The sequence below is a fragment of the Carassius carassius genome, chromosome 30 (assembly GCF_963082965.1).
Source record: "Carassius carassius chromosome 30, fCarCar2.1, whole genome shotgun sequence".
Classification (NCBI taxonomy): Eukaryota; Metazoa; Chordata; class Actinopteri; order Cypriniformes; family Cyprinidae; genus Carassius; species Carassius carassius.
In genome coordinates, this window is record NC_081784.1 from 23,544,672 (window position 1) to 23,569,237 (window position 24,566).

Genomic DNA, 24,566 nt, shown 5'->3' on the forward strand with positions numbered 1-24,566 from the left:
AAGGAAACGCTGTGTTTGAGGTAATTTGTTAATTACCATAGACTTAGAATTTGCAACTATTACAGTTATTACACTTATATACAAAACTTTGTATTATGTTTGTGACGTCACGTGCACTACCGCCGGTGGCAGTAGACAACCGCGGTAGCAACCGACCACCGCGGTGACGCGGTTGTCACGGCAACCGTCACAGCCCTAGTTATAAGTAAACCTCAGGAAACATTAAAATAAGGCAGCAGTGAAAATGAAAAAAGCATATTTTCTTAGCGATAGATGCTATTTACACTAAGTGCAAATAGCTATAGATTCCATTTACACTTTGCTAAAATGTTACTACTTATTGCAAATAGTGGCAATTATCTGCACCCCAGAATTGTAGTACATTGTAAAACAGTATACAATATTAACTTCGAGTGTAAATTGTAATTCAAATTATTAAATGAATGCCACTTTATTGGGACAATAAAGCCCTTCCTACACCGATCCTAACCCTATCCGATCCTTTATTTTCAACTTTTTGATTACATTCTTCCTTTTCATGGAAAAAAAATGCTTTTCTGATGTGATTTGAAATTTGAAAAGAGAGAAAAGTTTGTCAAAAGGCAAATTCGAACCCAGGTCGATTGAGTCAAAATGAAAACATCACACGTTTAATTATCGGTTTTAATTATCGGTTGTCCTTTGCAGTGTTGACAAGCCGAATCACACGTTGGTGGGCAGAGTTAGCGTATACAGATTCAGCCAAAAAGGCAAGCTATTTGCACTTAGTGTAAATACACACTTTGTTAAAATAATGTGGCAAAACAAATCCATGTCATCACCGTTTTAAATACAATAAAACTTGCGGTAGAATTTGATAAACTGATGATTACTGGAACCATAATAAAATATTGTTAAAATAAAAAATGTATTGCAAAAAAGAACTTGAAAGGAAAGAATTCACACAGAAAGAGAGAGAGAGAAAGATAGAGACAGACATAGAGACTGACCTGAGTATCTGATGATTTGGCCGAGCCAGGTGAGAGCTTTGAGTGCAAAACACTGATGAGCCACTACAGAGGAGTGCATGACTTCAACCCGCAGGGGTTTCGTCTGCCGACTTGTGTTCCTCTGCAAAACATGCGTCCAAACATATTCACAAACAAATTACATTTACATTAACACTTTAATGATGCTTTCATTTCTGCAAAGTTGCCTGAATGGTTGCCAAGGTGTTGATGAAGTACTATGTCCCTCCTTCAATGTTTTTTTTTTTCACTCTTTTTATTGTCTAACATGAAAATCCTCTTTTGCTTGGTTGCTGAAACTGCTATATACAAATTGGGGACCATTTCTCCATAAAACCTAAATTTCCTACTTTACCAAACCTTACAGAAGGAGAAAAAATAAATAAATAAAAATAAAAGAGCAAAAAACCCAATTGCTTTACACATCGGAGGAAAACAGATGAGATTTGTGACTGTTTAGAACTTACCACAATAACAGATTTGGCCTGCTCACAAAACTGGAAGTCCCCAAAGCGAACAGACTTCCTGCCCTGAACACAATGAACAGAAGTAATCAATGAACAAAAGCAAGAACATGCTGTGCTGAACCTTAAGCCTGAACTCATGGCACTGTTTAACTAACAGCAGGTCAACTTACATCTCTGTCCACTGTGGTGGCGAAACTGACGGCCTCTTTCTGAGTGCAGTTCACTGCTTTCTGTAGTGTATAGATGACCTGCTCATACGTGTGGACCTCATCATTGAACAGCATGCAGTAGTACGCGTCTCCACGCAACCTTGAGAAAAATAAAATAAATAAATATACAATATACTAACATGCAGTAACCAAAAGCGATTGCATGCATGACGGATGATGCTGAGGGATTAACATGTACCCCCTAAAAATGTGTTCTTCTATAGGGATTAAGCCCAATAAGCTTCCCAGTCATTTTTGACCGATTCTGATTTGTTTAAAAAAAAAAGAAAAAAAGTTTGTTTAATCTGAGTGTTGTAAAACTTGGTGACTTTTTAGATATGCAATCTGAAAATTTACTTCATGTAATGAGCGACTGCTCTGACAAATAGTAGTAAGATAATGTCTAAAATATCCAAATGTGTATTTTATTTATTTATTTTTTTAAGCATAACATCAAGAATTCTGGTGTAGCATTTGGATGCACAGGACACTTCAGCCATCTACTGGCCATTATTGTCATTATTTTCTTTTATTATTATTATTTTCTTTTAGTTTATTTTTTTTTTTTCACCAGATGGCAGAAATCTAGCCCAACTGCATGAGAAATTCTCATATTTTCTTTGTTCAAACTAAAATAGAAGTGTAGAATTTTATTGTAGTGAAGTTACAAAATTTAGTGCATTTGCTTATACAAATAAATTGTAAAATTATATATAAAGAATAAAAAGATCTATATGAGCCAAAATCCTATACAAAAGTGCAACATTTCATTGTTAGTACTTCAGGGTAAGCAGTTTCATATAGTTTTACAAAAAAACATGAACAGCTAATGCGTGACTCTTTTTCTTAATTCTTATGAAGGTAAAAAACAGCCCATAGTATGAGTGCTAATTGTCTTACGGTGGCTCAAGGCCTTCAGGTAGCTCATCCTCTTTGTCCCAGGTGAGCATGTCCACAGCATATTTGAGGATGATGGAGAAAACATTGTATGTGCGAGCAATCATCTCTTCAGTCATATTAGCCAAAGGATCCTGCCAAACAAAACAAGGAACACAAGGGTTTGTTTTAAGGTTGTGACGGTGAAGAAATTTTCACGTCGGTTAATCAATGCGAGACAAAACCATTAATACTGGTATCACAGGGGGTGGGATTCTTTGGGGTTTTCCCTCTTTACCTTGTTTTCCTTTGCTTTTAAATAGCTTGTAAATGCCAGTGCGCATTTTACTTTCACTTTCGAATTAGTGTCAATTTTCCGTCAATTGCTTGAATGGACAACAACAAAATTTTACAACGACCAACTGACATATATTAAACATAGAACTTCTGTAAACAAAACAAATAAAAATACACCATGCTATAGGCCTAATATAAAACCTCTTGTCCGTCCCTGCGCCTATGAAAACTACATCATGCTGAAGTATTTATCTTGTTCTGACATGTAGAGTTGGGAATTGTTTCAATTTAAATCAGAATCATTAAATTCCTTATTAATTCCCATTCATCTTGTTGATTCAGTGTGTCACAGAGAAAGAGGTGTCTTACCTTCTGAGAGGAGTCACTATTATTGGGCTCATGTTTCTGGCAGTAAGGGCCCTTCTTCCAGGCCTCCGTGTCTCCACAGTCACAGAAACCTCCGCCTCCTGAGGTGGTCATCTACAGAGAGCACAAAGAGCCACTTACTCACAAAGACAGCAGCACATGACAGCTTAAGAGTTGATCTCAAGTCTCCTACATCTGTATCTTAGAAATAACAGACCTGTCACTGACATGAAGACGATCTACTCTGGTGTTCTTGAAAACAGACACACTTTCTTGCACACGCTATACATAATGATGAGTATCAAATATGATCAGGCTTTTGAGGAATGTTTATTTGTCATCTCTCAATCATTATTGTATTGCATTATATGTTTTGCCTTGATCATAAAATTAGGCATATAACTCTTAAATCGATATATTGTGAAAACTGATATGTATATGCATTTCTCTGCATTTTATATGCATGTCTCTGCTACTGTATACTGTTATAAAGATCTCACTGATATACATTATAAGCTATCAGGATTTCATCTTAGTTTGTGGCTATATAACTATTGGCAACTGCACCAAATTACATGCTTCCTCAATTTGAGCTGCATATTCTCCTTTATCATACTATGAGTTATTAAAGCATGATGCATCAAATATACTACTCCACAAAATAATTTTTCAAACAGAACAGTAACAAATATCGGAGTGAGTGGTAAAACTGAAACCGCACTTAAATTAGAGACCAGTCTGTTCAATTTGTTAGACTGTTTGATCTTCACAAACACAACAGCTCCATCTGTCCTGTAACCTTTACAAAGATCTGCACCATGAGTCACAGCCCTCCGTTTTAAATGCTGAAACAGTATGAACGATCATTTTGGTTGAGCCATAATGACTTCTCGGACTTCATTTGGTTGGACAAATGTAAACAGGAAGTTTTTGTTAGGGAGAAGTCAGGGTTCACGCTCCACTGGTGCAGCCAGCTTCTACTGCTCCAAATGAGACTGACCTGCGGCAGTCAGACCCATAAACTTGGTATTAGACACTTTCTCTGCGCCTCTCACACAAACATGCTGATACATACTTGAGCGAGAGGTTTAAGAGGAGTTAAAGAGAAGTGGCTGCTGTATGTGTCTCAGTTTCTGCTTACCCTGTAGCGATGCTCTTTGTGAACGCTGCCTAAGAAGCACTGCATACACAGCACGCAGGTCGGATCAGCCGCACACTCCCTGATAAAGAAAAATAATATCAAAATGAAGACTGCTTATAGAGAAGAACTGAAGCAGTAAAGAAAATCTCAGTAATCTGCCCACAAAAAAAAAACACTTTTTAGGTAGCACACAGAGACGCTCCTAAATGAAGGTTGCTTTAAATAGCAGCTAAATTATGCTGCCTTTTCGATACCTCATTGTGGCCCAACTCTAAGGCAGGATGGCATGCTTTCACAAGTAAAGCAATCCCAGTATTCTCTTCTAGTGAATAACTCTGTTGCCGTGTCCCAATTCACGTACTATCAGTCCTAAATAGTATTTGAAATTAGAACTAATGTGTCCAAAATTGTAGTGCAGATCCATGCACAATTTAAGGGATAATATTGGCCACAAGCCACTGTGCTCTGAATACATGATTGACGGTTAAGTCGAGAAATTTACATAAAGGAGTTTGAGTGACTGATAATCAATATCTAACCTGATGGAAAACATTTATTTCATCTGCAATAACAATGTGAAATTTTATAAAGATATGTTTGACCATCAACTTTTAAAAGCATTGTGCTAAAACATTCTCTATTTATACACCATTTATTTGGGAATATGTTCATGGAAATCTAAGCATGACATTTTACATGCTTTAAAAATGTTTACTGTGTATATTGTTTTTTGTTTAGTTATTGGATTTCACATAGGTTTAAAAAAAAAAAAAAAAAAAAAAAAAAAAAAAAAAAGACAGCTTATTTATTTAAAAAAAAAGTGGAAACCAAAAATAAAAAAAATAGGGATTGGATCAAAGCCAGTGTCACATATCAGGATTGTAAAATAAAAACACTTGCACAATTTATTAGGATGCAAGATATACTTGACATCAGCCAGATCAGATTCGAATCTGGTAATATCAGCATGATAATGTATGTGGGATGTGTGTGAGCCTTTTATTGTTTCTCAAAGAAACAGAGCAGAACAGTGCATACTTCAGTCACCTCCGGCCTCTTAGCCAGCTTACAGTGATCTTGTCTAAAGGACTTAACCTATAACAGTAACCTGGCCTAATTCAGCCAAGACTTCCACCTCTTTGGGACACACTGACCCACACACAATCCCTTTCCCTACAACAACTTCAACAACACACACACATATCTTAGGACTTGTATGGAGAAAAAAATAATAATAGTAAATGTAAAAAATGAAATAAATTCAACTGTGACATATACAGCCAAACATTTTGGCAGTGACAAATTTTGTTTTGCAAAGTTTGCTGCTTCAGTATTAGTAGATTATTTTTCCACGTGTCTATGGAAAACTGTAAAACAATGATAAGCATATCTTAAGGTTTAAAGGCTGTTATTGGCAAAAAAAAAAGCTTCTGGGCCAAATCCTGACTGATGGAGATTTATTTCTATTTATTTATTTCGCTGAGTTGATCATAATTTGTGGGCTTTTGCTTGTCCTCTCGCCTTTTGACGACTGACCACAGGTTCTCAGTGGGATTGAGATGAGGGGAGTTGCCTGGCCACCGATCCAAAATTTCAAAGTAATCATCTTTGAGCTACTTCTTTATCACTCTTGCTTTGTGACATGGTGCTCCATCATGCTGGAAAATGCACGGATCATCACCAAAGTCGTCACTCTTGCAGGACATTTTGATACCATTCTTCATTCATGGCAGAATTATGAGAGAGCCCTCTCCTTTGGTTGAAAAGCAACCCCACACACGGATGGTCTCTGGATGCTTCACTGTTGGCACAACACAGGACTCATGGTAGCGTTCACCTATTTTCTCTGAACAACTGATTTTCCAGATGTCCCAAACAGTCAGAAGGGAGATTCATCAGAGAAAATAACTTTGCACCAGTCTTCTGCTGTCCAATCCTTGTACTTCCTGCTGAATTTCTATCTGTCCTTAAAGTTTTTCTTGAAGAAAAGTGACTTCTTTGCTTTCCTTCTTAACACCAGGCCACTGTCCAAAAGTCTTGGCCTCACTGTGTGTGCAGATGCTCTCACACCAACCTGCTGGTTGATTTTTCATGATTTCTTGATGAATAGATGGTTCAAAAGAACAGCATTTATTTGAAGAGAACGAATTCTGAAGGATCATGTGACAGACGACTGCAGTCATTTCAGGTTTGCCATAAAATGTTTGACAAAACCAGTCTTACGTGTAAATTTTTCAAGATTTTTAGATTCATAGATTTAGCTAAATAAATAAGCTTTCCATTGATGTATGGTTTATTAAGATCTGACAATATTTGTCTGAGATACAGCTATTTGAAAATCTGGAATCTGAGGGAGCAAAAAAAATCGAAACACTGAGAAAACCACCTTTGAATTTGTCCAAATGAATTCTTAGCAATGCATATTACTAATCAAAAATTAAGTTCGGATACATTTACGGTAGGAAATTTACTAAATATCTTCATGGAACATTACATTTAGTTAATATCCTAATGATTTTTGGCATAAAAGAAAAATCTAAAATTTTGACCCAAACAATGTTTTTATAGCTATTGCTACAAATATACCCCAACGACTTAAGACTGGTTTTGTGCTCAAGGGTCACATATATTAAATTAAATTAACAGTTGGTAATAAAAACAAATAGTAATAACATTTCTGTATTTCGCAGCTTTAGTGAACATAACAGACTTTTCAAAAGAAAAAAATATATTCCAAACTTTTGACTGGTTCCAAAACCAACTGAATCATCCGTCTAGGAAGCAGACAGCAAGCAGATGGCTTGTCTTAAGTGCCTTCTCGAATCAAACCAATTGAGAATCATTGTGATTAGATGAGAATCTAGACTGTAACCTCCTTTGGGAGGATCAAGAAGAGATGAAGTATTGACACTGTACCTGCAAGAGTACGTTGGCTCTCCCACTTTAAACACGTGGCCACAGAGCTGTGAGGGCTGGTTGTTCTGTTCCAGCTTGGCCAATCCCACGGACGGCTCCTCCCCACACAGGTACCACTCCAGCGGGCTCTGAAGCAGCAGTGGAGCCAGCAGGTCCTCATTCTGAGGGTTCAGGTTAGGGCCCAGACAGTAGATCTTGGGGACGTAGCAGGCCAAGTGCTGGTACACCTCTTTGGACAGGTTGCTCGCCAACAGCCATTTCTATGGACAGAGGGGCAAAATATTAGACACAAACACACACACAAGTCTACATTTTTAGAAAATCAGATTTTTACTTTAATTATAAATGTGCAAATAATTTAATTATCAGTTAAATAGTGCTACAGAGCAAAAACAGACACAGAGAGGCCAAAAATAAACTAAAACCGTAACTGGTAAAGAGTAAATAGGTCATGTGGACAAAGGTCAGGCTTGGAAAAAGAACACCGGGGGTCAGTCTGTGATTGCACTGCTGTTTTATATTTGCATGGCCTGGAAGGTGGTCATTTTCTAAAACATTTACCACACAATACTGATTTTCTTGCGAGTACAAAGCTGAACAATGACGCTAAGATCATTGTAGGTGTGACCAAAACCTTATTTCACAGTAACAGTATTTTCTTGTGGGTAAACACACAAAAAAGATTGTTTGGAAAATAATATTAAATAGACACACTAGTTACATAACTGTGTGTTAATGCTTATTTTGGGATAACCATGGAATTTAATTGGAATGGGAATCAAATCTTATGATTATTTTTCTTATTTTTATTTACAAAACGTACAAACAGATTAAGTTCAGGCATAAATCTTCATATTATTTATCACTTAAATTAGAGAATAATTCCTAAAACATCAAGGCAAGTGGAGTTCAGTGGTTTATAGCTGCCAAGACCTAACAACTTAATGCATGAATATATAATTCATTAGATGTGCATCTCATATGTATGAATACATAATAAACTACTGGGCTATTTAAACTGTAACATACATTCAGCAAGAATGCATTAAATTGGTCAAGAGTCAGAATAAGTGCTTTTATAATGTTACAAAAAATATATAATAATAAATGCGGTTCTTTCGGCCTGTCTATTCATCAAAGAATCCTGAAAAATAAACATAAGATGCTTTCCACAAAATTATTAAGCAGCACAACTGTTGTCGACATTGAAAAAAAATGTAAGAAATGTCAACGAGCAAATCAATATATTAGAAAGATTTCCAAAGTATCATGTGAAACTGAAGACTAGACTTACAGCTCTGAAATTTTTATAATCGTAATAATATTTGCATAATTGTATTTCCGACCAAATGCAGTCCTGGTGAGCATAAGACAGAGATACCTTTAAAAAAATAATCGTTAATATATAAAACAATAAATAAATAAAAACACCACAAACTTCTGAAGAAAAAAAAAAAAAAAACTTTTGTTCTGAAAGATGTTAATAGTTTAATAACAGACTAGGGAACATGGTCTTCACAGCAAATAAATATGGAATATAATCCCAGAATGCACTCAATCATTCCTGCAGACAGACTGAAACTAACAGTTTCTCCAAGACGCAACCTTAAAAGATAATCATAGGAAGCTCACTAGGTTTTGTAACTATAGTGTGTGTGATTCTGAGAGCTGATGTCCAACAGCATTTCTGTGCCACAATCACATGCTCTAAGGAAACAAAGAGATTACGTGCACACACACAGTAAGCAGAACTTGGCAGTCTTTGTTACTGTCTACATCGACCTACTGACCTGGATTTAGTGCTTGAGCAATCCAGCATCTATTCTCAGACAATTCACCATGCAATAGCTGATTTGAGATTGAAGACCAGATTGCGGTTTTATTAACACAAACATATAGTGTAAAGTGACATGTGTTTTTCATGCACATGGTGTCTAAAACGCAGTCTAAAATACCCAGGATAATGTGCAGTGCTGTCTTTGGGTCTATCAGACCAAACAAACCGCAGCAAAGTGAGGTGTTGCATGTGGTTTAATATAACCACCATCTGAGCTACTCTGTAAAAACAAACCTACTTGTGTTTTTGAGATAGATGGGGCATGTAAATGTAGTGGATTAGCCTATTTACAAAATGAAAATCATGTAACTGGGCTACAAAACCTAATGTTTAGTTTGTAAACCACACCTGCTATGCTGAGAAAGAAACCAAAAACACAGCTAATACTAATGTGTTTACATGAATGCAGAATAACTACACTAATTTACAAGCCCAGCTTGATTATTTACTTGCCTAGATCAATGTAAACATCGTTAAAAGATCTGTTCGTGAAACCGTGTTAATTAACGTATACCATTAACTTAGCTACAGAACGTAAAGATGATGAACAAAGCAGCCAATGTTGTTTTTATCCAACTCTTGACAGATTATTGTCAAGAAAAGCCACAAGTTAAACCCAAATCTCGAGAAATGGAAGAATGTTTTACTTGTAGCTATATTAAATAAATGTTCGTGTAAGTGGAGTGTCAAGTGTGTTGGAGCTTGAGGTGTGAAAACCTCGCATGCTAGCTGTTAGCGCGTTAGCAAGTCGACGCTTGAGCAAAACAACCCGAGACCAGGAGCGAGAAAAAAAGAAAACAGAAAATTAATCGCGAGCACATCGACTTCCGGAACCGACCGCGTATATTTAATCAGGAGAGACATTTCAGAAAGTCTTTATATAACTGTCGCCTACCGCAGCGGTGTCCTTCGCGGAGAAATTGAGGAATTCGTTGTACAGAGCGGACGGTGCTTCACGATCGTTCTCGGCCGCCGCCATCTTTACATCAGTGACCAGCAGAAGCAGCAGCAGCGAGGGAAGCGGAAATCAGCCGCTGCGTCCTACTTCCGCCAAGGAGCTGGGAACTTTTTAGCTGACTCATGAAGGAATTAAGTGTCCCTGCTGTTGCCCTGGTGACGAGCCACAATAGTAGCCGCTCCCTGTCACGTGTGTTTTAAAGGATTTGCTCACGTAATAATGAAAGTGTCCCTCCCAACACCGCATGCTGTTATTTCTCCAGGAAGCTCCCTACATATGCAGTATTTTAAGGTGTCTTATCCGTGTTGGCTTTTTAAGAATCGTTCGTTAATGCAGCTATTTTTTTTTATTCCGAAAGAGTTCATGCCGGTCTATTAATGATGACAAACCTGGCATTACGTCACATTTTTTAATCTGAAAACAAATGAGATTTCAGAGATGGGGGGTTATCAGTTACTTACTGATAAATAATGAATACGCTTTATGATCCTCACACAAAGCTATCATACAAGTAATGGTTACTTTTATGTTTTACAAAATATACACTAGGCCTACAGGTCAGAAATTTGATATCATGAATGCTTTCGGATGAAGGCTCTCATGCTCACCAAGCCTGCTTTTATTTGATTGGGACTATAGTAAAACAACAATACTGTGAATTATTATTACAATTTAAAATAACTGTTTTCTATCTGAATATATTTGAAAATGTAACTTATTCCTGTGATCAGAATCAGAAGTACAAGGAATTTGCTTCAGTGACATAAGCTTCCATAAAAAAGTAAATATAAAGAAAAATATTGCAAATTAAATCGAAAAATAAATAAGCCATAGATGATAATGGAATAGATGCAGGCACGGGATGCAGGGATGTACTAGGATGGAGGTGGTAACAAATAAATATAAGGATATTGCACATTTTTATTGCATAAGTGGGGAACATTTAACTGTTCGTGAGGTAGATTGCCTGGGGGAAGAAACTGCTCTTGTGCCTGGCTTTCCTGGTATTTGCAGCTCTGAAGCCCCAGCTAGATGGCAAAAGGTCAAAAATGGGATAACTTAGATGTAAAGGATCCAGAGTGATTTTCTGAGCCCTTTTTCTCACTCTGGATGTATACAGTTCATTATGGGTGGGCAGGAGAGCGCCAATAATCCTTTCAGCAGTCCGAACCGATCTCTGTCTGAATACTCAGCATCAGTGCTCCAGTCTTCAGTGTCACATGATCCTTCAGAAATCATTCTGATAAGCTGATATGATGCTTAAGAAACACTGATGTGATGCTCAACAATCTTAACGATCCCAAAGTCGACCAGTATAATGTGCACTGACAGCATGTGAGTTTTGAATGGCATGAGTGTGAGAAAAATAAATAAATACAAATTGTGTGCACACTATTTCTTTTTAAGTTCTCTGGGTTTCAGATAAAGAGACTTTGTCTTATTTTACATTTTATAATTAAAATATTAATAATTAAAATAAAGTCTTTGATTTACACACATTCAAATCTACAGTATATTGGTACAATGGCATAACTTAAGTACAACAAAGGTAGGTTACAAAATCATGACTTGCTCCATAAGTCCCTAAATGTTGATTTACGCAATTCATTAATTCGTTTCAGAGGTTTTAGCGTCCGCTGTAGGTTGCTCTGTCACAGAGGGTTTCCTGTCGTCATCAGTATCTGCAGAAACACCAGTCACATCACTTTCACGGTTAACATATAGTTAACATTATCTACCATAGACAATCATTCGAATGTCAATGACCGCCTCAGTAAAAAACAAGGCTTACAATAATCCCATGCATGTTTGTGCATACATTCACAGACGTTCATTATAAGTGAAGAGGTGGCTTACATGTCTTGGACTGTATCAGACTGAGCAGCAAACTATGGAGTTCCTTCACTTCAGCCTTCAGCTCACTCAGGTCCTGACTGTGCTTCTGCTGGTCTTTCTTAAGTATGTAAAGAGTCTTGAGATGTTCTTCTTTCTCTGGAAGTGCAGTACTTCTCCTTTTGTAAAAAAAAAATATATATATACAAATTAAGCAGCCTTTCCAGGAATATCATGTCAAAATGTGCTATAAACAGTAGCATTAAAACTGTAACAATTTAAGACCTAGAAGTTGCTAAATGTTTATGAACCAACCTTGTGGTATCTCCTCCGGCGCCTGCATAGGCTAACTGAGGTGAGACTGTCTCTCTTTGGATGTGCAGATATTTATCTAAAGTATCCTGCGGAAATTGCAAACTTTCAGTTATTCTGAGATTTCAGAAAGGACAAAAATAATAATAATACAACAAACAGTAGTGGTTAATGTAGACACCTTGATCTGTTCTGTGAGCTGCTTCATCTCCGCGTGTTGTTCTGGGTTAGTGGTGACATCATCGTCGTAGAACTCTCCAAGCGGGGCACAGTGGTGGTGGATGTACTCGTTGTCATAGCAGCGTCTCAGGCAAGACATGGATTCCTCTATTTGCAGAATGATAGCAGCTTGTTGCATCACTGCATTGGCCAGAGCGTTGTCATAGACCCTGTAAACTCAAACGTTCAACAGAAGAGTTAAAGGAACAGTTCGCACAAAAATGACAATTCTAAGTGTTTTCAGTACACTGAGAATTCACAGTGAAAACATCTACAGTATCATGCCCAAAAAGGACAAAAAGCATTTGATCGATGCATCATTCAATTCATATCACTGTATTGTTACACCCTGAAAAAAAACATATAATAAAAGTGTAAATAGCTAATGAATACCTTTGGAAAGTGTCAGAAAGCAGAGCAATTAGTAAATTAACACAGAGAATAGCAGAGAGGGCCAGAAATGTTCCACAGAGCAGGTAGGCCATCACTGCGTCCACATCCAGCATGGCGTCAAACTCATACTCGTCCACCAGGGTGATACGATACAAGCTGTACAGCAGCTCAGGAACCGTCTTCATACTTGGCACCTCAGCTAAACCTGACACCAGTAAGCACAACGTTTATATATCATGCATCTTTACAAATACAGTTATATACTGGAAGTATTTGTGATGTACCTCCAAATATGATCCAGAAAGCACAGGCATATGGAACGTAGATCTCTATATAGAGAAAAAGGAAACGCAGCACGTCGCCTGCAATCTTCCCCAGCATGACAATGAAGGGTCCCATCACCCTAGAGAATAAAATCAGCCATTACCTGGAGTACAATTATGTGTCATGTTGAAGACCAATACAGTGCAAAGCTCAGTTCTCATAACTACAAACCACTAAAGAGAGAAAAGTCTGTCATCATTTGCTCACCTTAAATGTTGTTACAAACCAGTATGATTTATTTTCTTCTGAGAAATACCAGAGAAGGTATTTTGGATCTTTCTTTCTTTCTTTCTTTCTTTCTTTCTTTCTTTCTTTCTTTCTTTCTTTCTTTCTCTTATTCAATACAATTAAAGTCAGTGGGTCCAATGTTGTTTTTTTAAAATATCTTTGTGTTCTGTAGAACAAAGTATTGCATATTGTGCAAATTTGCAAAACATGCAAATGTTTTGAGCAACATAACGGTTTGCATTTTTGGGAGGTCTATCCCTTTAATTGTGAAGACAAACGTAGACTGTAGTTTTTGACTCAATAACATTATTTGAAATGATTCATGAAAGTACAACCATTCAGAAGACAAAAGTTTGGAGCTGGAGCATTAGAATGATTTCTAATCCTTCAGAAATAATTCTAATGCAGAGTTGCGCTTCTTCATATTTTTGTGGAAACAGTGATACATCCAAAAATCTTTACTGTCACTTTTAATCAATTTAACACGTCCTTGCTGACTGAAAGTATTAATTTCTTTAAAATATAAAATCTTACTGATCACAATCTTTTGAACGGTTGAGTATAATGGTACATAATATTATAGTTTTTTTTTTTTTTGTCAATGTTTGCAATATTGTGATTTTGGATCTGGAAAAAGCAGCCGTACTGATATTGGCTCTGCTTGAGGAATGAATGGCATAATATTGAAATACTGCAGTAGCATTCAGAAGTGACTGAGCACACGGTGTGCAAACCCCTGCGTCCTAATGTTTCTGTGGTTACCGTTACAATGACCATTTGGTCCCATGGTTACCCAGCCCACAAAGAAGAGGCCACCTGTGAAGACTCAGTGAAACCTGAGTTACGGAACATTGTTATTTGGGCCACTGTCCAGGTGACAGCTTTTAGCTCCAGGCGCTCTGTGTGTCACAGCAGTCAGGAGACCTTATATCTGAGTCTCTATGGTACCTGCCACTGACCAGGTGTTCCTTCAGACCCAACGTCACCAACATTTTACTCCGATGACCACTATCTCAAAAGCCACATGCTTCATGACCCCCTTTTAAAAAGTTTATTTTACATCAACATCCACTATTTTTAAGTGAAACACAGAATTCTAGAATTAATGAATTTATTTGAATTTATGTGGTCATTTTGAAAATTAAATCTAATCACACAACATTTCAAAATACATGTATCCATCTTGATTTTCTTTCTTTTTTTTTGCGTGTGTAGTTTGGGTTATTCGTAATCATTTCCCACAAAATCAAATTGGCTTGACTTATAAGGGCTCCGGAAACCCCTGGTGGAGGTCAAGATCCCTAAGTTACTTAAAAAAAAAAAAAGATTAATTACCTAAAGGCTCGGACATGCTTCATCAGCCTTAACCACAGGAAAATAATGGACACTGCAAAGAGGCGAAGACTGTTCTGTCGAAGTGAGTCGGACACTAGGAATACATCTGCCAAGTGGATGCCCAGAACTGCCAGCAGCAGCGAATAGACCAGCCAATCAAAGATATTCCTGCATGAGACATATCAGCATGTGTAGTCATACAGGAAACATACTTTTTCACTCTCTTTAACATTCAACTGTTTATTAGCTTGCTATGAGTTACCAGAGGTCTTGAGAGTAGGTTCCTTTCAGGTTTCGGATATACTTAATTTGGCCTTCCAAGTAATTGCGTTCCTTTTTTATATACATAAAAATAAAAAACAAATACAAAATTCAATCAATTGTGAGTTGTGTCTTTATTGTGTATTTTATTTTTACTACAGGTCAAAAGTTTGGAATAATTTAAGATTTTTGTATGTTTTTATGTTTTTGAAAGAAATCCATTATGCACCAAAATACAGTAAAAACTGTAGTATTGTGAAATGTTATCGTTTAAAATAGCTTTTTTGCTATTTAAATACATATGATGCAATACAAGATGTTATCAATTCCTGTGATGGCAAAGCTGAAATTCTTTTTGAAAATTGTCAGCAGCTATTACTCCAGTATTCAGTGTCACGTGATGATTTTGACTCATCACTCACACATATTGTTTACAATAATGCAGTAAAATGGAAGCCTAAGGCCAGTAGTAGTTCAGAAGGTTTAAAAGCATGTATTTTCAGCAGAGTAGTTAGATGTATTTATTTTAGTTTTTTTAAATGCTTTTCAGCTTCAAAGTGCCCCTATTATGGATTTTTGAGAATTACGTTTCATGCAGTGTTTGACACAGCTCTAAGTAAATGAAAACATCCTGCAAAGATTCAAATCTGAAAGTAAACCGAGTAAAGTCTATCAAAAGAAAGAGTCGACTCTGAATCATTGAAACAAATCATTTTTAAAATGAATCCCAAGCCGTTTCATGTTGACATTAACATGAAACATTAGCATATATTGGCTGACTACGTCTTGTATTAATTTTTTTTAAAAATCTTGTCATACAGTACGCGCACAAACTGACAGTCACCACGTATAAGCTACTACTAAATATTGTAGAAACATAATTTTCTGTAAAGTTGCTTTGTAACGATTTGTATTGTAAAAAGCGCTATACAAATAAACTTAAATTTAATTGAATTGAATTGAATATTGTCCGCCCACTTGTTGGTACTTTCGCGTTGCCACTAGGTTTCCCTGGTAACGCTGCATACAGTCTATGTACACAAAGCAGCACTGCGCTTACAAACACTGCTTTATCAGGCATTACAGACTCATGATGAAATTAAAATGAGAACAATCGGACAAATCACAGCAGATTAGCGTCACTCAATGGAGGGGTTTGAAAAAATGAATCGTTGAGCGAATTGTTTGAGAGTTGTTGAGCATAAGGTAAAAATAAATGCATATTATAAAACAATGAAAGTGTTTTTTGACCTTTCATGCATGTCAGTCTGTTGTTGAGGACTCCCAAAACCCATAATAGGGGCACTTTAAAGTTATCAAAATCAATCTTTTAGTACTGGAGATACATTTCTAGGCAGATGATCACCTTGTTATTTGTTCCCAATGAAATTCTCGCGTTTTTTATTTTAGTGGTGTTTATTTACTTACATTTTACAGACATGGCTGTACAATTCTATCAAAAATGTGGACTTATTTAAAGTTTACATTTTATATTTTAAAAGTCCGTATTTTAACACATGCCCAAAAGATAACCATTAGAAGTGAATCAGTATAAAAGATCAAAGAATGCAGATTATGACGACACAGATTACCTTTAAATGTAATCGTAGTCTTCAGTATGAAAAAAAAAAACAATTTAAAGGGATAGTTCACCTAAAAATTATGTTATTCATCCTCATGTTGAACATTGATCAACATTGATCGATGCACATACATGGAGCACATCAAGTATAGTAAACACAAACTCATCTTGGATGATGCAAAGGCTAATAAATTATGATAGAGTTTTCTTTTTGGGGTGAACTAACCTTTTAAAATACAGGTCCAAAAGCATAAGATCCATCAACATATTTCAATCCAGATTGTGAGTGCAGACTTCTTAAATAAGACCAAGTACAAGCGAGTGTGTGAACGGGTTCAGTGTGTTACTGTACCTCAGGCCACATAGGGTGAGAGCAGCTCAAGTCCTCATTGATTTTCTGCACAGTCCAACGCTGCCAGTGCTTCAGTTTCCTCTTAGATCGCACAATCTCCATCACTTCCCTGTACACCTCAGCCACCGTCAGCACTAGTGCCAAAACCACCAACAACACACGCCACCAGTCCTACCAAGAGAAGTGCATGTACTGTAAGCATGTGCATTATGTATGGTCATAAGCAAGATTTGTTTGCATTGTGCATTCTCAATAATGTTACAAAAAATAAGGAAGAACCCTTCGACATCTCCAGGATCGTCAAGATGGGAAAGAAAACTGTAATTATCAAAGGTTCTGATCTATGAAGATAGTTAGCTCTACCTGAGGAAGATTGTACCGATCACCATTTTGACGTACTGACACAGATATGGCTACTGTTGTCCAGGACACGATAAATAAGAAGTTGAGAAGCAAGAGTATCCAGGCTCCCATTCTGTAGAAAAACGTTTAATCTGATGTCAGTCTCTGCTGATGTTTCTCCATGCATCAGTTTTGGGCTTTGATGTTGGTTTACCTGCCATATAAGTTCCATTTGATAGTGATGAGTTTGAGCACTACGGGGTGCATGATGAGATCCAGTTTCCCCTGATTGACAATTATCTCCAGCTGTGGACAGAGACAAATCTCATAATCTAATGCAGCAACACTATACACAAATGTAAGTGAAGTATGCTTGTACCGGTGATGATGGATCAGAACCTTTTGGGTTTGTCTTGTCAGCAGGTTTCGGCTCCATGAGATGAAGGTAGTAGAACTGTTTTCGGGTCATTCGGTCTTTCATATGGAATTGATTCATTGCCAAATCAGCCTGTCATTTAGTGAGATTTTGTAAAATGTTTTTGAAGAAAATCTTTATGCTCACCAAGGTTGCTATTTTTTTGTCAAATGCATTTAAAACAGCAATATTGTGAAATATTATTACAAATAAATAATAATAATAAATAAATATATATATATATATATATATATATATATATATATATATATATATTAATGCATTTTAAAATGTAATTAATTCCTTTCATTACTCCAGCCTCCAGCATCACATGATCCTTCAGTCCTTCATTCTAATATGCTGATTTGATGCTGAAGAAACATTTCTTATTATTATCAATGTTGAAAGCAGGTGTTTTGTGCTGTAAAATTATGTAAAATAATAGCAAACTCCAGATAAACAGTTTTTGGCTTTGATTGCTTTGATATTTCAAAAAATGTAGTTGCAATACTTGTATTGTGTCTTGAATTAATGTTTTGCTAGTATTATTTTAATTTGAAAGTCATTATGGAAGCATCTGCTAAATGAATACATGTAATGTCATAAATGCTGCTGATTAACTTGTACTGAATCAATTACAATCCTTGAATCCTCACCACAGAAGTCATTTTACTAATCATGGCTGTAATGCAGAGCTGTCCATCAGAGTCCTGCACCCCAGCATCTGCTCCAAACTCCAGCAGCAAACGAGCTGTCTCACTCCGATCTGTAAATAACACAGACCCAATAACTCCTATAACACCCTTGAATGTTAGAACTGGAGAGCATGCGCAGATCAGGTCAGACTTTATAGCGTTATAAAAGCCTTACTGAAGTTAGCAGCCAGCTGTAGAGGCGTTCTCTCTTTATAGTCTCGCACAGCGATGTCCACCCCGTTCTGCAGCAACATCCTCACTGCCCCGACAGCATCATTCTTAGCAGCAAAGTGCAGTGGGGTCTGCTTCTCTTTATTCGTGCGAGCTTCAATGTCAGCTGCCATTACAACAATATATATATATATGTGTGTGTTTTTTAAAAGTTGCATTTATTTGATTAAAATACAGTAAAACAAAGAACAGTAAAAACAGTCAATAACGCTTCTGTATTTTAATAAATTTTGAAATGTTATAAATTCCTGTAATGACAAAACTGAATTATCAGCATCATAACCACAGTCTTTAGTGTCACATGATCTTTCAGAAATCTAATATGCTGATTTGATGCTCTTCTTAAGCATTAAATCAGCACTCCTGAATGTACAGTACAACCAATCTCTGCAAAGGGTACAAAAGTTGTCACTGGGCTGGTACCTTTCCAAAAGATACTCTTTAGTACTTTATTTACCTCTAAAAGATGCATATTGGTAATATTACCTAGAGAATACATATTAGTACCTTTTGAAAAGGTACTGCCCCAGTGACAGCTTTTGTACCCTTTTTTTCTTTGAGAGTACAGCCAGTTCTTAAAATTCTGCATTTTGCTGAACCCTGATAAACACACATTAACACACCTCCTCTTTCTAACAGGAACTGCAGCATCTCCTCATAATCCAGAGCTGCGGCTACGTGAAGAGGTGTCACTCCAAAAGCATCGGCCCTCTGAAAATCCGCCCCTCTTTCCAAGAAGAAACGCATCACGTCCACGTTCCATGCCCGGGAGATCTACCAATAAACACAAACATCTGTGAATGATTTACAAGATGTCACCTATATTCTCAGTATTTGAATGCAAGCATCAGCTGAACATTTAAATCCCAGAATGACATTTTATGGCATATATGTCTTACATAAATCAAACATTAACCTCATGCAGGGCCATTTGCCCATATTTATCAGCTGAGTTTGGGTCAGCTCCATTCGCGAGGACATCATTCAGAAACTGCAGGTCCACCTGAAAGCAAAAATCAATATCACTGTGTGGCCCTGACAAATACGACATGATGTTCTCCCAAAGTTCACCAAAGTGGAGCCAAGTCATCTGTTTCACGCATGACCTCATCTGTGTCTTTATTGCTGGCCGCCAGAACTCGAAAGTGATCCAGAAGCCTTTTATTCAGTTGGATCTTCTTCTGTCCATCTACACTGTCCTCATCCATTGCCAGACCCTTGTATTTGCTGCCTACATATTCCTCTAAAAAGACAAAGATTTAGAGTTAGGATTGATATTACACTGACAACACGAGTATCATAATAGCTTCGGTTTTTGGACATGTACTTAGAGGACACTTAATATGAATTTATTATAAATACCTGTGGGTTTCTTCCTCACAGACTTGCGGGTAGCATGTTTCCAGCGCCCTCTTGCATAGGACGCCAGGTGAGCGACTGACCGCCCCACATCTTTAACTGATGTCATGGATACTGGAGAAGCAATGATCGGCCGCACTGACTACAGCCATACATACAAAATAGTAAAAAAACATCTTCCTAGACACTTTAAAATTTGAGTTATCAACAAATGTCTGTAAATTTAATGGCAAAAGACTGCAAAATATACTAAAAACAGTATATTAACAGTAGGTGGTTAATAGTTTTTGGAAGTGAAAAAAAATATCTAATCTTGTAATTTACAGTGAGAAAAACATAAATCGACATTCCCAGAATTTCCTGTGTGACAGCTCACATTGATATTTCTTCTTCTTCTTTTTATCTTGTTATCTGTTATGTACATTAGGGTTTTATCGTCATTGATAAATGAATGTTCACTGCATTATTTTAGAGTCAGTTACCAATATATCAGTATTCACGTCAACTTATAGATCACAATAATTATTGATATTTGAACATGATATCAATTAAAGAAATACTTTTTTGTTTATGGTAATAGACATTCATTCCTTAAAACCTAAAATGTTGCTACCATATATTTACAATGAAGAACTGTCAGGCACAGCTCTTGGTGCTTTACCGTAATCTTCACAGAATTTCTTGTTTGTTTTTTGAACACTGAACAGTTCAGGAAATAATATAGCAGATTCCAGCAAAGACTGAAGGCTGTTTCCTCACCTGACTAGAGATTCCATCAGTCAGTTCAAGCTCAAGGCTATCAGGCCTGTCAGGCCCAACTCGACCATGTCTCTTCATTCTTCTGCTGGATACAACTGAAAGCACTTGGAGATCTCCTCTTCCTTCTTCGGATGCTAGTAGATTGAACTTAGAGCCTTAAACATAAGCCAGTAGAGCAGAAAATCAGGTTTAGTACAGCCTGTATATTGAGCAGAGTGCTCTTGACGTCTTTAATAATGGGCTGTGTTTAGATGATTTGTTTCTCAGTTAATCTTTACTGTGAGTCGTTAAGCACATGTGTGTTAGACATCCAGTTACACCCTCCCTGTAATAAATCATAATCAACTAACACTTATCACATAATGTTTAACTAGAGGTCACAGGTCAACAGCACAGAATTGTGTAGGGTCCATTTATGGCATTAGTACTGAGTGTGCTGTTTTAACAGAATATGTCCATCAAGGCCCATCTAATTATCATATTAACTAGAAAGCACACAGACAGACTTGTTCTGAAACATGTAAGACAGCAAGCTGTCTTCTAATGCAGCATCCTAACACGGATCCTCATCAGTGACAGATTAGGAACACTCTACATTACCAGCAGCTACATTAGAACTGATTTCAATGGCCTTTGCTGTTAACACAAAACTCTAATAACCAAAAAAACTAATTAATAATAGGTAAAATAGTCTATTTTAAGTAGCCTAAACTACTCATTATCGATGCTTTCAGCCGTGGATTTGAGGACCTTGGGGTTCAGTTTCTCTGTGGTCTAAGGTTTTGCAGGTTCCTGGCAGTCCAATCCTCCACTGGTCCGGTTTTTATAAACTAGCCCTGGTTATGCTGATGAGCAGACAACACTGAGAGACTGAAAAAGTAAATAATTGACATGAAAGGAATGCAATGACATCGTGCATGACAAATTACGTCAGCAATGGGAAACAACTGAAAAGTAGCTGACATTATACACAAGAACAGATGGATGACTTATGTTATTTTTTTTATTCTGCATACAGTCTTTAAGCCTGAGAATGTAAAATATTCCATTAATTCAAAGTTATTTAGTATTACTTAGTGTAATACTTTCATTTTGACAATGAATCGTAATGAAACAGAATCTTTGTAAAAGCTAATCTACAAAAACCGTGTCTCTAGTGTCTTGGAGAACATAAATGCACATCTAAAGCTGCGAGTTACACTACTGTTGAAAAGTTTGGAGTCCCCCACCCCCAAGAAATGAGCACTTTAATTAATAATAATAATAATTCCTTACATAGCACTTTTCTAGGCACTCAAAGCACTTTACATTGTCAGGGGGTATCTCCTCATCCACCACCAGTGTGTAGCATCCACCTGGATGATGCAACTGCAGCCATATTGCACCAGAACGCCCATCACACACCAGCTTGCTGGTGGAGAGGAGACAGAGTGATGAAGCCGATCAGCAGATATGGGGATTGTTAGGAGGCCATGATGGTCAGAAGACAATGGGCAAATTTAGCCAGGATGCCAAGGTCGTACCTCTGCTCTTTTCGAAAGACATCCTGGGATTTTTAATGACCACAGAGAGGTTTAACGTCTCATCCGGAGGACGGTGCTTGTTGACAGTATAGTGTCCCCGATCACTACACTGGGGCACTAGGACCCACACGGTGAGCACCCCCTGCTGGCCTCACTAGCACCTCTTCCAGCAGCAACCTAGTTTTCACAGGAGGTCTCCCATCCAGGTACTGACCAGGCTCAGCCCTGCTCAGCTTCAGTGGGAAACCGGTCTTGGGCTCCAGGGTGATATGGCTGCAGGCAATCTAATTCAGTAAGGATGCATTAAAGTGACAGTAAAGACATTTATAATCACATTATAAAGATAGTTATATTTATTTTACAAGATTGCTATTTCAAATAAATGGTAAATAAATATAAATATTATAGATATTAAGCAACACAACTGTTTCTAACATGTTTATAATGATATTTTTTTTATTTTCTTGAGCATATTAGAATGATTTCTGAAGGATCAAGTGGCAGTGAAGACTGGAGTAATGATGATGAAAATGCAACTTTACCATTACAGGAATCATTTTTTTTTTCTTTTTTTTTCTAAATAAATATATAAAAATATAAAATCTAGATTTGGATGAGAAAAGCTTTAAACACATTCATTGTGATTATTAAGTGCAGTCAGTAATCAGAATCAGAATTATAATCAAAGGAGCTTTATTACCAAGTATGTTTACACACACAAGGAATTTGACTTGATGACAGGGAAGCTCCAGTGTAGAAGAAAGTACAAACAAATTGGAGAGTAAATTATAGTGCAGACATACATAGGAATAACACAGTAGGGATGCAATATAACACTAATATAAAAAGATAAAAATAAAAATTAGCCCAAATAATGTACTATATATACAGAAATAGAATTTGTTTAATTGTTTAGATAAATGTACAGGTATGTTATTAGTGTGCAGATATGTTATTTACAAAGATTGCAGTTTCATATAAATATGTCAGATAACTACGTTAATTGTGACAAACTATGTATAATTATGAAGATTAATTGTTCAGGTTATTAGTAATTAAGTCCAGTGATTTTGGCCTTTTTGGGGACCGGAATGATGGTGGAGTTTTTGAAGCAGCAGGGAACTTCACACAGCTCCAATGATCTGTCGAAGATCTGTGTGAAGATGGGGGCCAGTTGGTCAGCACAGACTGTTAAACAGGCAGGTGAAACACCATCTGGGACTGAAGCGTTTCTAAATTTCTGCTTCCTGAAGACCCGGATCACATCCTCTACACAGATCTTAAACGCTAGTTGAATGTTGGGGGAGGGAGGGAGGGGGTTATGGGGGTTACAAGGCTGGTAAGTGAATACAGGAGGGAATACAAGCTTTTCTAGATTGATGCTTCCTGAAGACCCGGTTCATGTCCTCTACACCAGTGGTTCCCATCCACATTCCTGGAGGCCCCCAAACACTGCACATTTTGCATCTCTCCTTTGTCTGACAGATCAATTCAGGTCTTGGAGTCTCTACTAATGAGCTGATGATTTGAATCAGGTGTGTTTGATTAAGGTTACATGGAAAACATGCAAGGCGTTTCTCAATGTCAAGGATACTTCCTTGGCAGGACTGGTCCTTCCAAGTCACTTCCTTCAGAGGCTAGGCGAGACTCCTCTTAAGCATTCGGAGAACACGTAAATGGAACAGGCTAGCAAGTGCACGTAATTGCGTCATTACGTCAGTGAAAAGGTCCATTTGAATAACGCTGTGAATGGTATCGTTAAATTACTTTGGACAACTTAACTAGTTATTTATAAAAGAAATGCCGTTGACGCAACCAATTGTTAAATGACAGGTCCGGTTCAGTTAACCATCTGTATTTGTATAATTTACAATATCAATATGGTAGTAATTTGTACTGGCACTTAAACGTTAAACTTTACTTATACTTACTACAGTTATAACAAATGTTTGGTAACGTAAATAAAAATCGTTAATGCTCCGACTCCGCTAACGTTCGACATTTTTGAATTTTTGAAGAAGATAGCAAAGCTGCGCGCATAGGATTGTGGGTGATTTGAGAGTGCGAAGAGCGCGAGGGATACACATATGCATCCTTTCCTGTGTATGGGATATTCTTCGAACGAAGGACTCAGTCCTTGGTTGAAATTCCAAGGATCCTCGACATTGGAACTGTCCTTCGACGGATGTCGATGACGTAGCATCCTCAAAATACTGGCTTCCGAGGATCCTTCCTTGACATTGAGAAACACCTCCTGTCTTGGGGGGCCTCAAGGAACGTTGGAAACGTTGGGGTTGGGAACCACTGCTCTACACAGACCCTAAGTGCA

General features: G+C 37.2%; 2 protein-coding genes across 3 annotated transcripts in view; both read right to left on the reverse strand.

The window, feature by feature from the left end:
• The window catches only part of LOC132110936 (E3 ubiquitin-protein ligase UBR2-like), a 33,089-nt gene extending 22,871 nt beyond the window's left edge, over positions 1–10,218 (reverse strand). Inside the window, exons 1-8 of one of the 2 annotated variants that reach the window (XM_059518048.1) lie at positions 10,012–10,218; positions 7,280–7,539; positions 4,364–4,442; positions 3,226–3,336; positions 2,584–2,714; positions 1,645–1,783; positions 1,475–1,537; positions 990–1,110 (exon numbers count right to left, since the gene is read on the reverse strand). In XM_059518048.1, coding sequence (XP_059374031.1) covers positions 990–1,110; positions 1,475–1,537; positions 1,645–1,783; positions 2,584–2,714; positions 3,226–3,336; positions 4,364–4,442; positions 7,280–7,539; positions 10,012–10,095 — 988 coding nt within the window. In that variant the 5' untranslated portion in view covers positions 10,096–10,218. The remainder of the gene's footprint in view (positions 1–989; positions 1,111–1,474; positions 1,538–1,644; positions 1,784–2,583; positions 2,715–3,225; positions 3,337–4,363; positions 4,443–7,279; positions 7,540–10,011) is intronic. The other variant, XM_059518049.1, reaches the window with a different exon arrangement.
• Positions 10,219–11,659: 1,441 nt separating this feature from the next.
• Positions 11,660–21,446, reverse strand: si:ch73-193i2.2 (transient receptor potential channel pyrexia). The gene is made up of 18 exons (XM_059518355.1): positions 20,715–21,446; positions 19,959–20,097; positions 19,513–19,839; positions 19,220–19,370; positions 18,541–18,702; positions 18,327–18,436; positions 17,635–17,763; positions 17,470–17,561; positions 17,277–17,388; positions 16,914–17,084; positions 14,981–15,051; positions 14,719–14,886; positions 13,116–13,234; positions 12,832–13,036; positions 12,401–12,608; positions 12,223–12,308; positions 11,932–12,086; positions 11,660–11,756 (listed from the first exon to the last, which is right to left on the reverse strand). Exons 3-18 carry the CDS (start codon positions 19,705–19,707, stop codon positions 11,683–11,685), a joined length of 2,208 nt encoding a protein of 735 aa, XP_059374338.1. The 5' UTR covers positions 19,708–19,839; positions 19,959–20,097; positions 20,715–21,446; the 3' UTR covers positions 11,660–11,682.
• Positions 21,447–24,566: the final 3,120 nt, after the last annotated feature.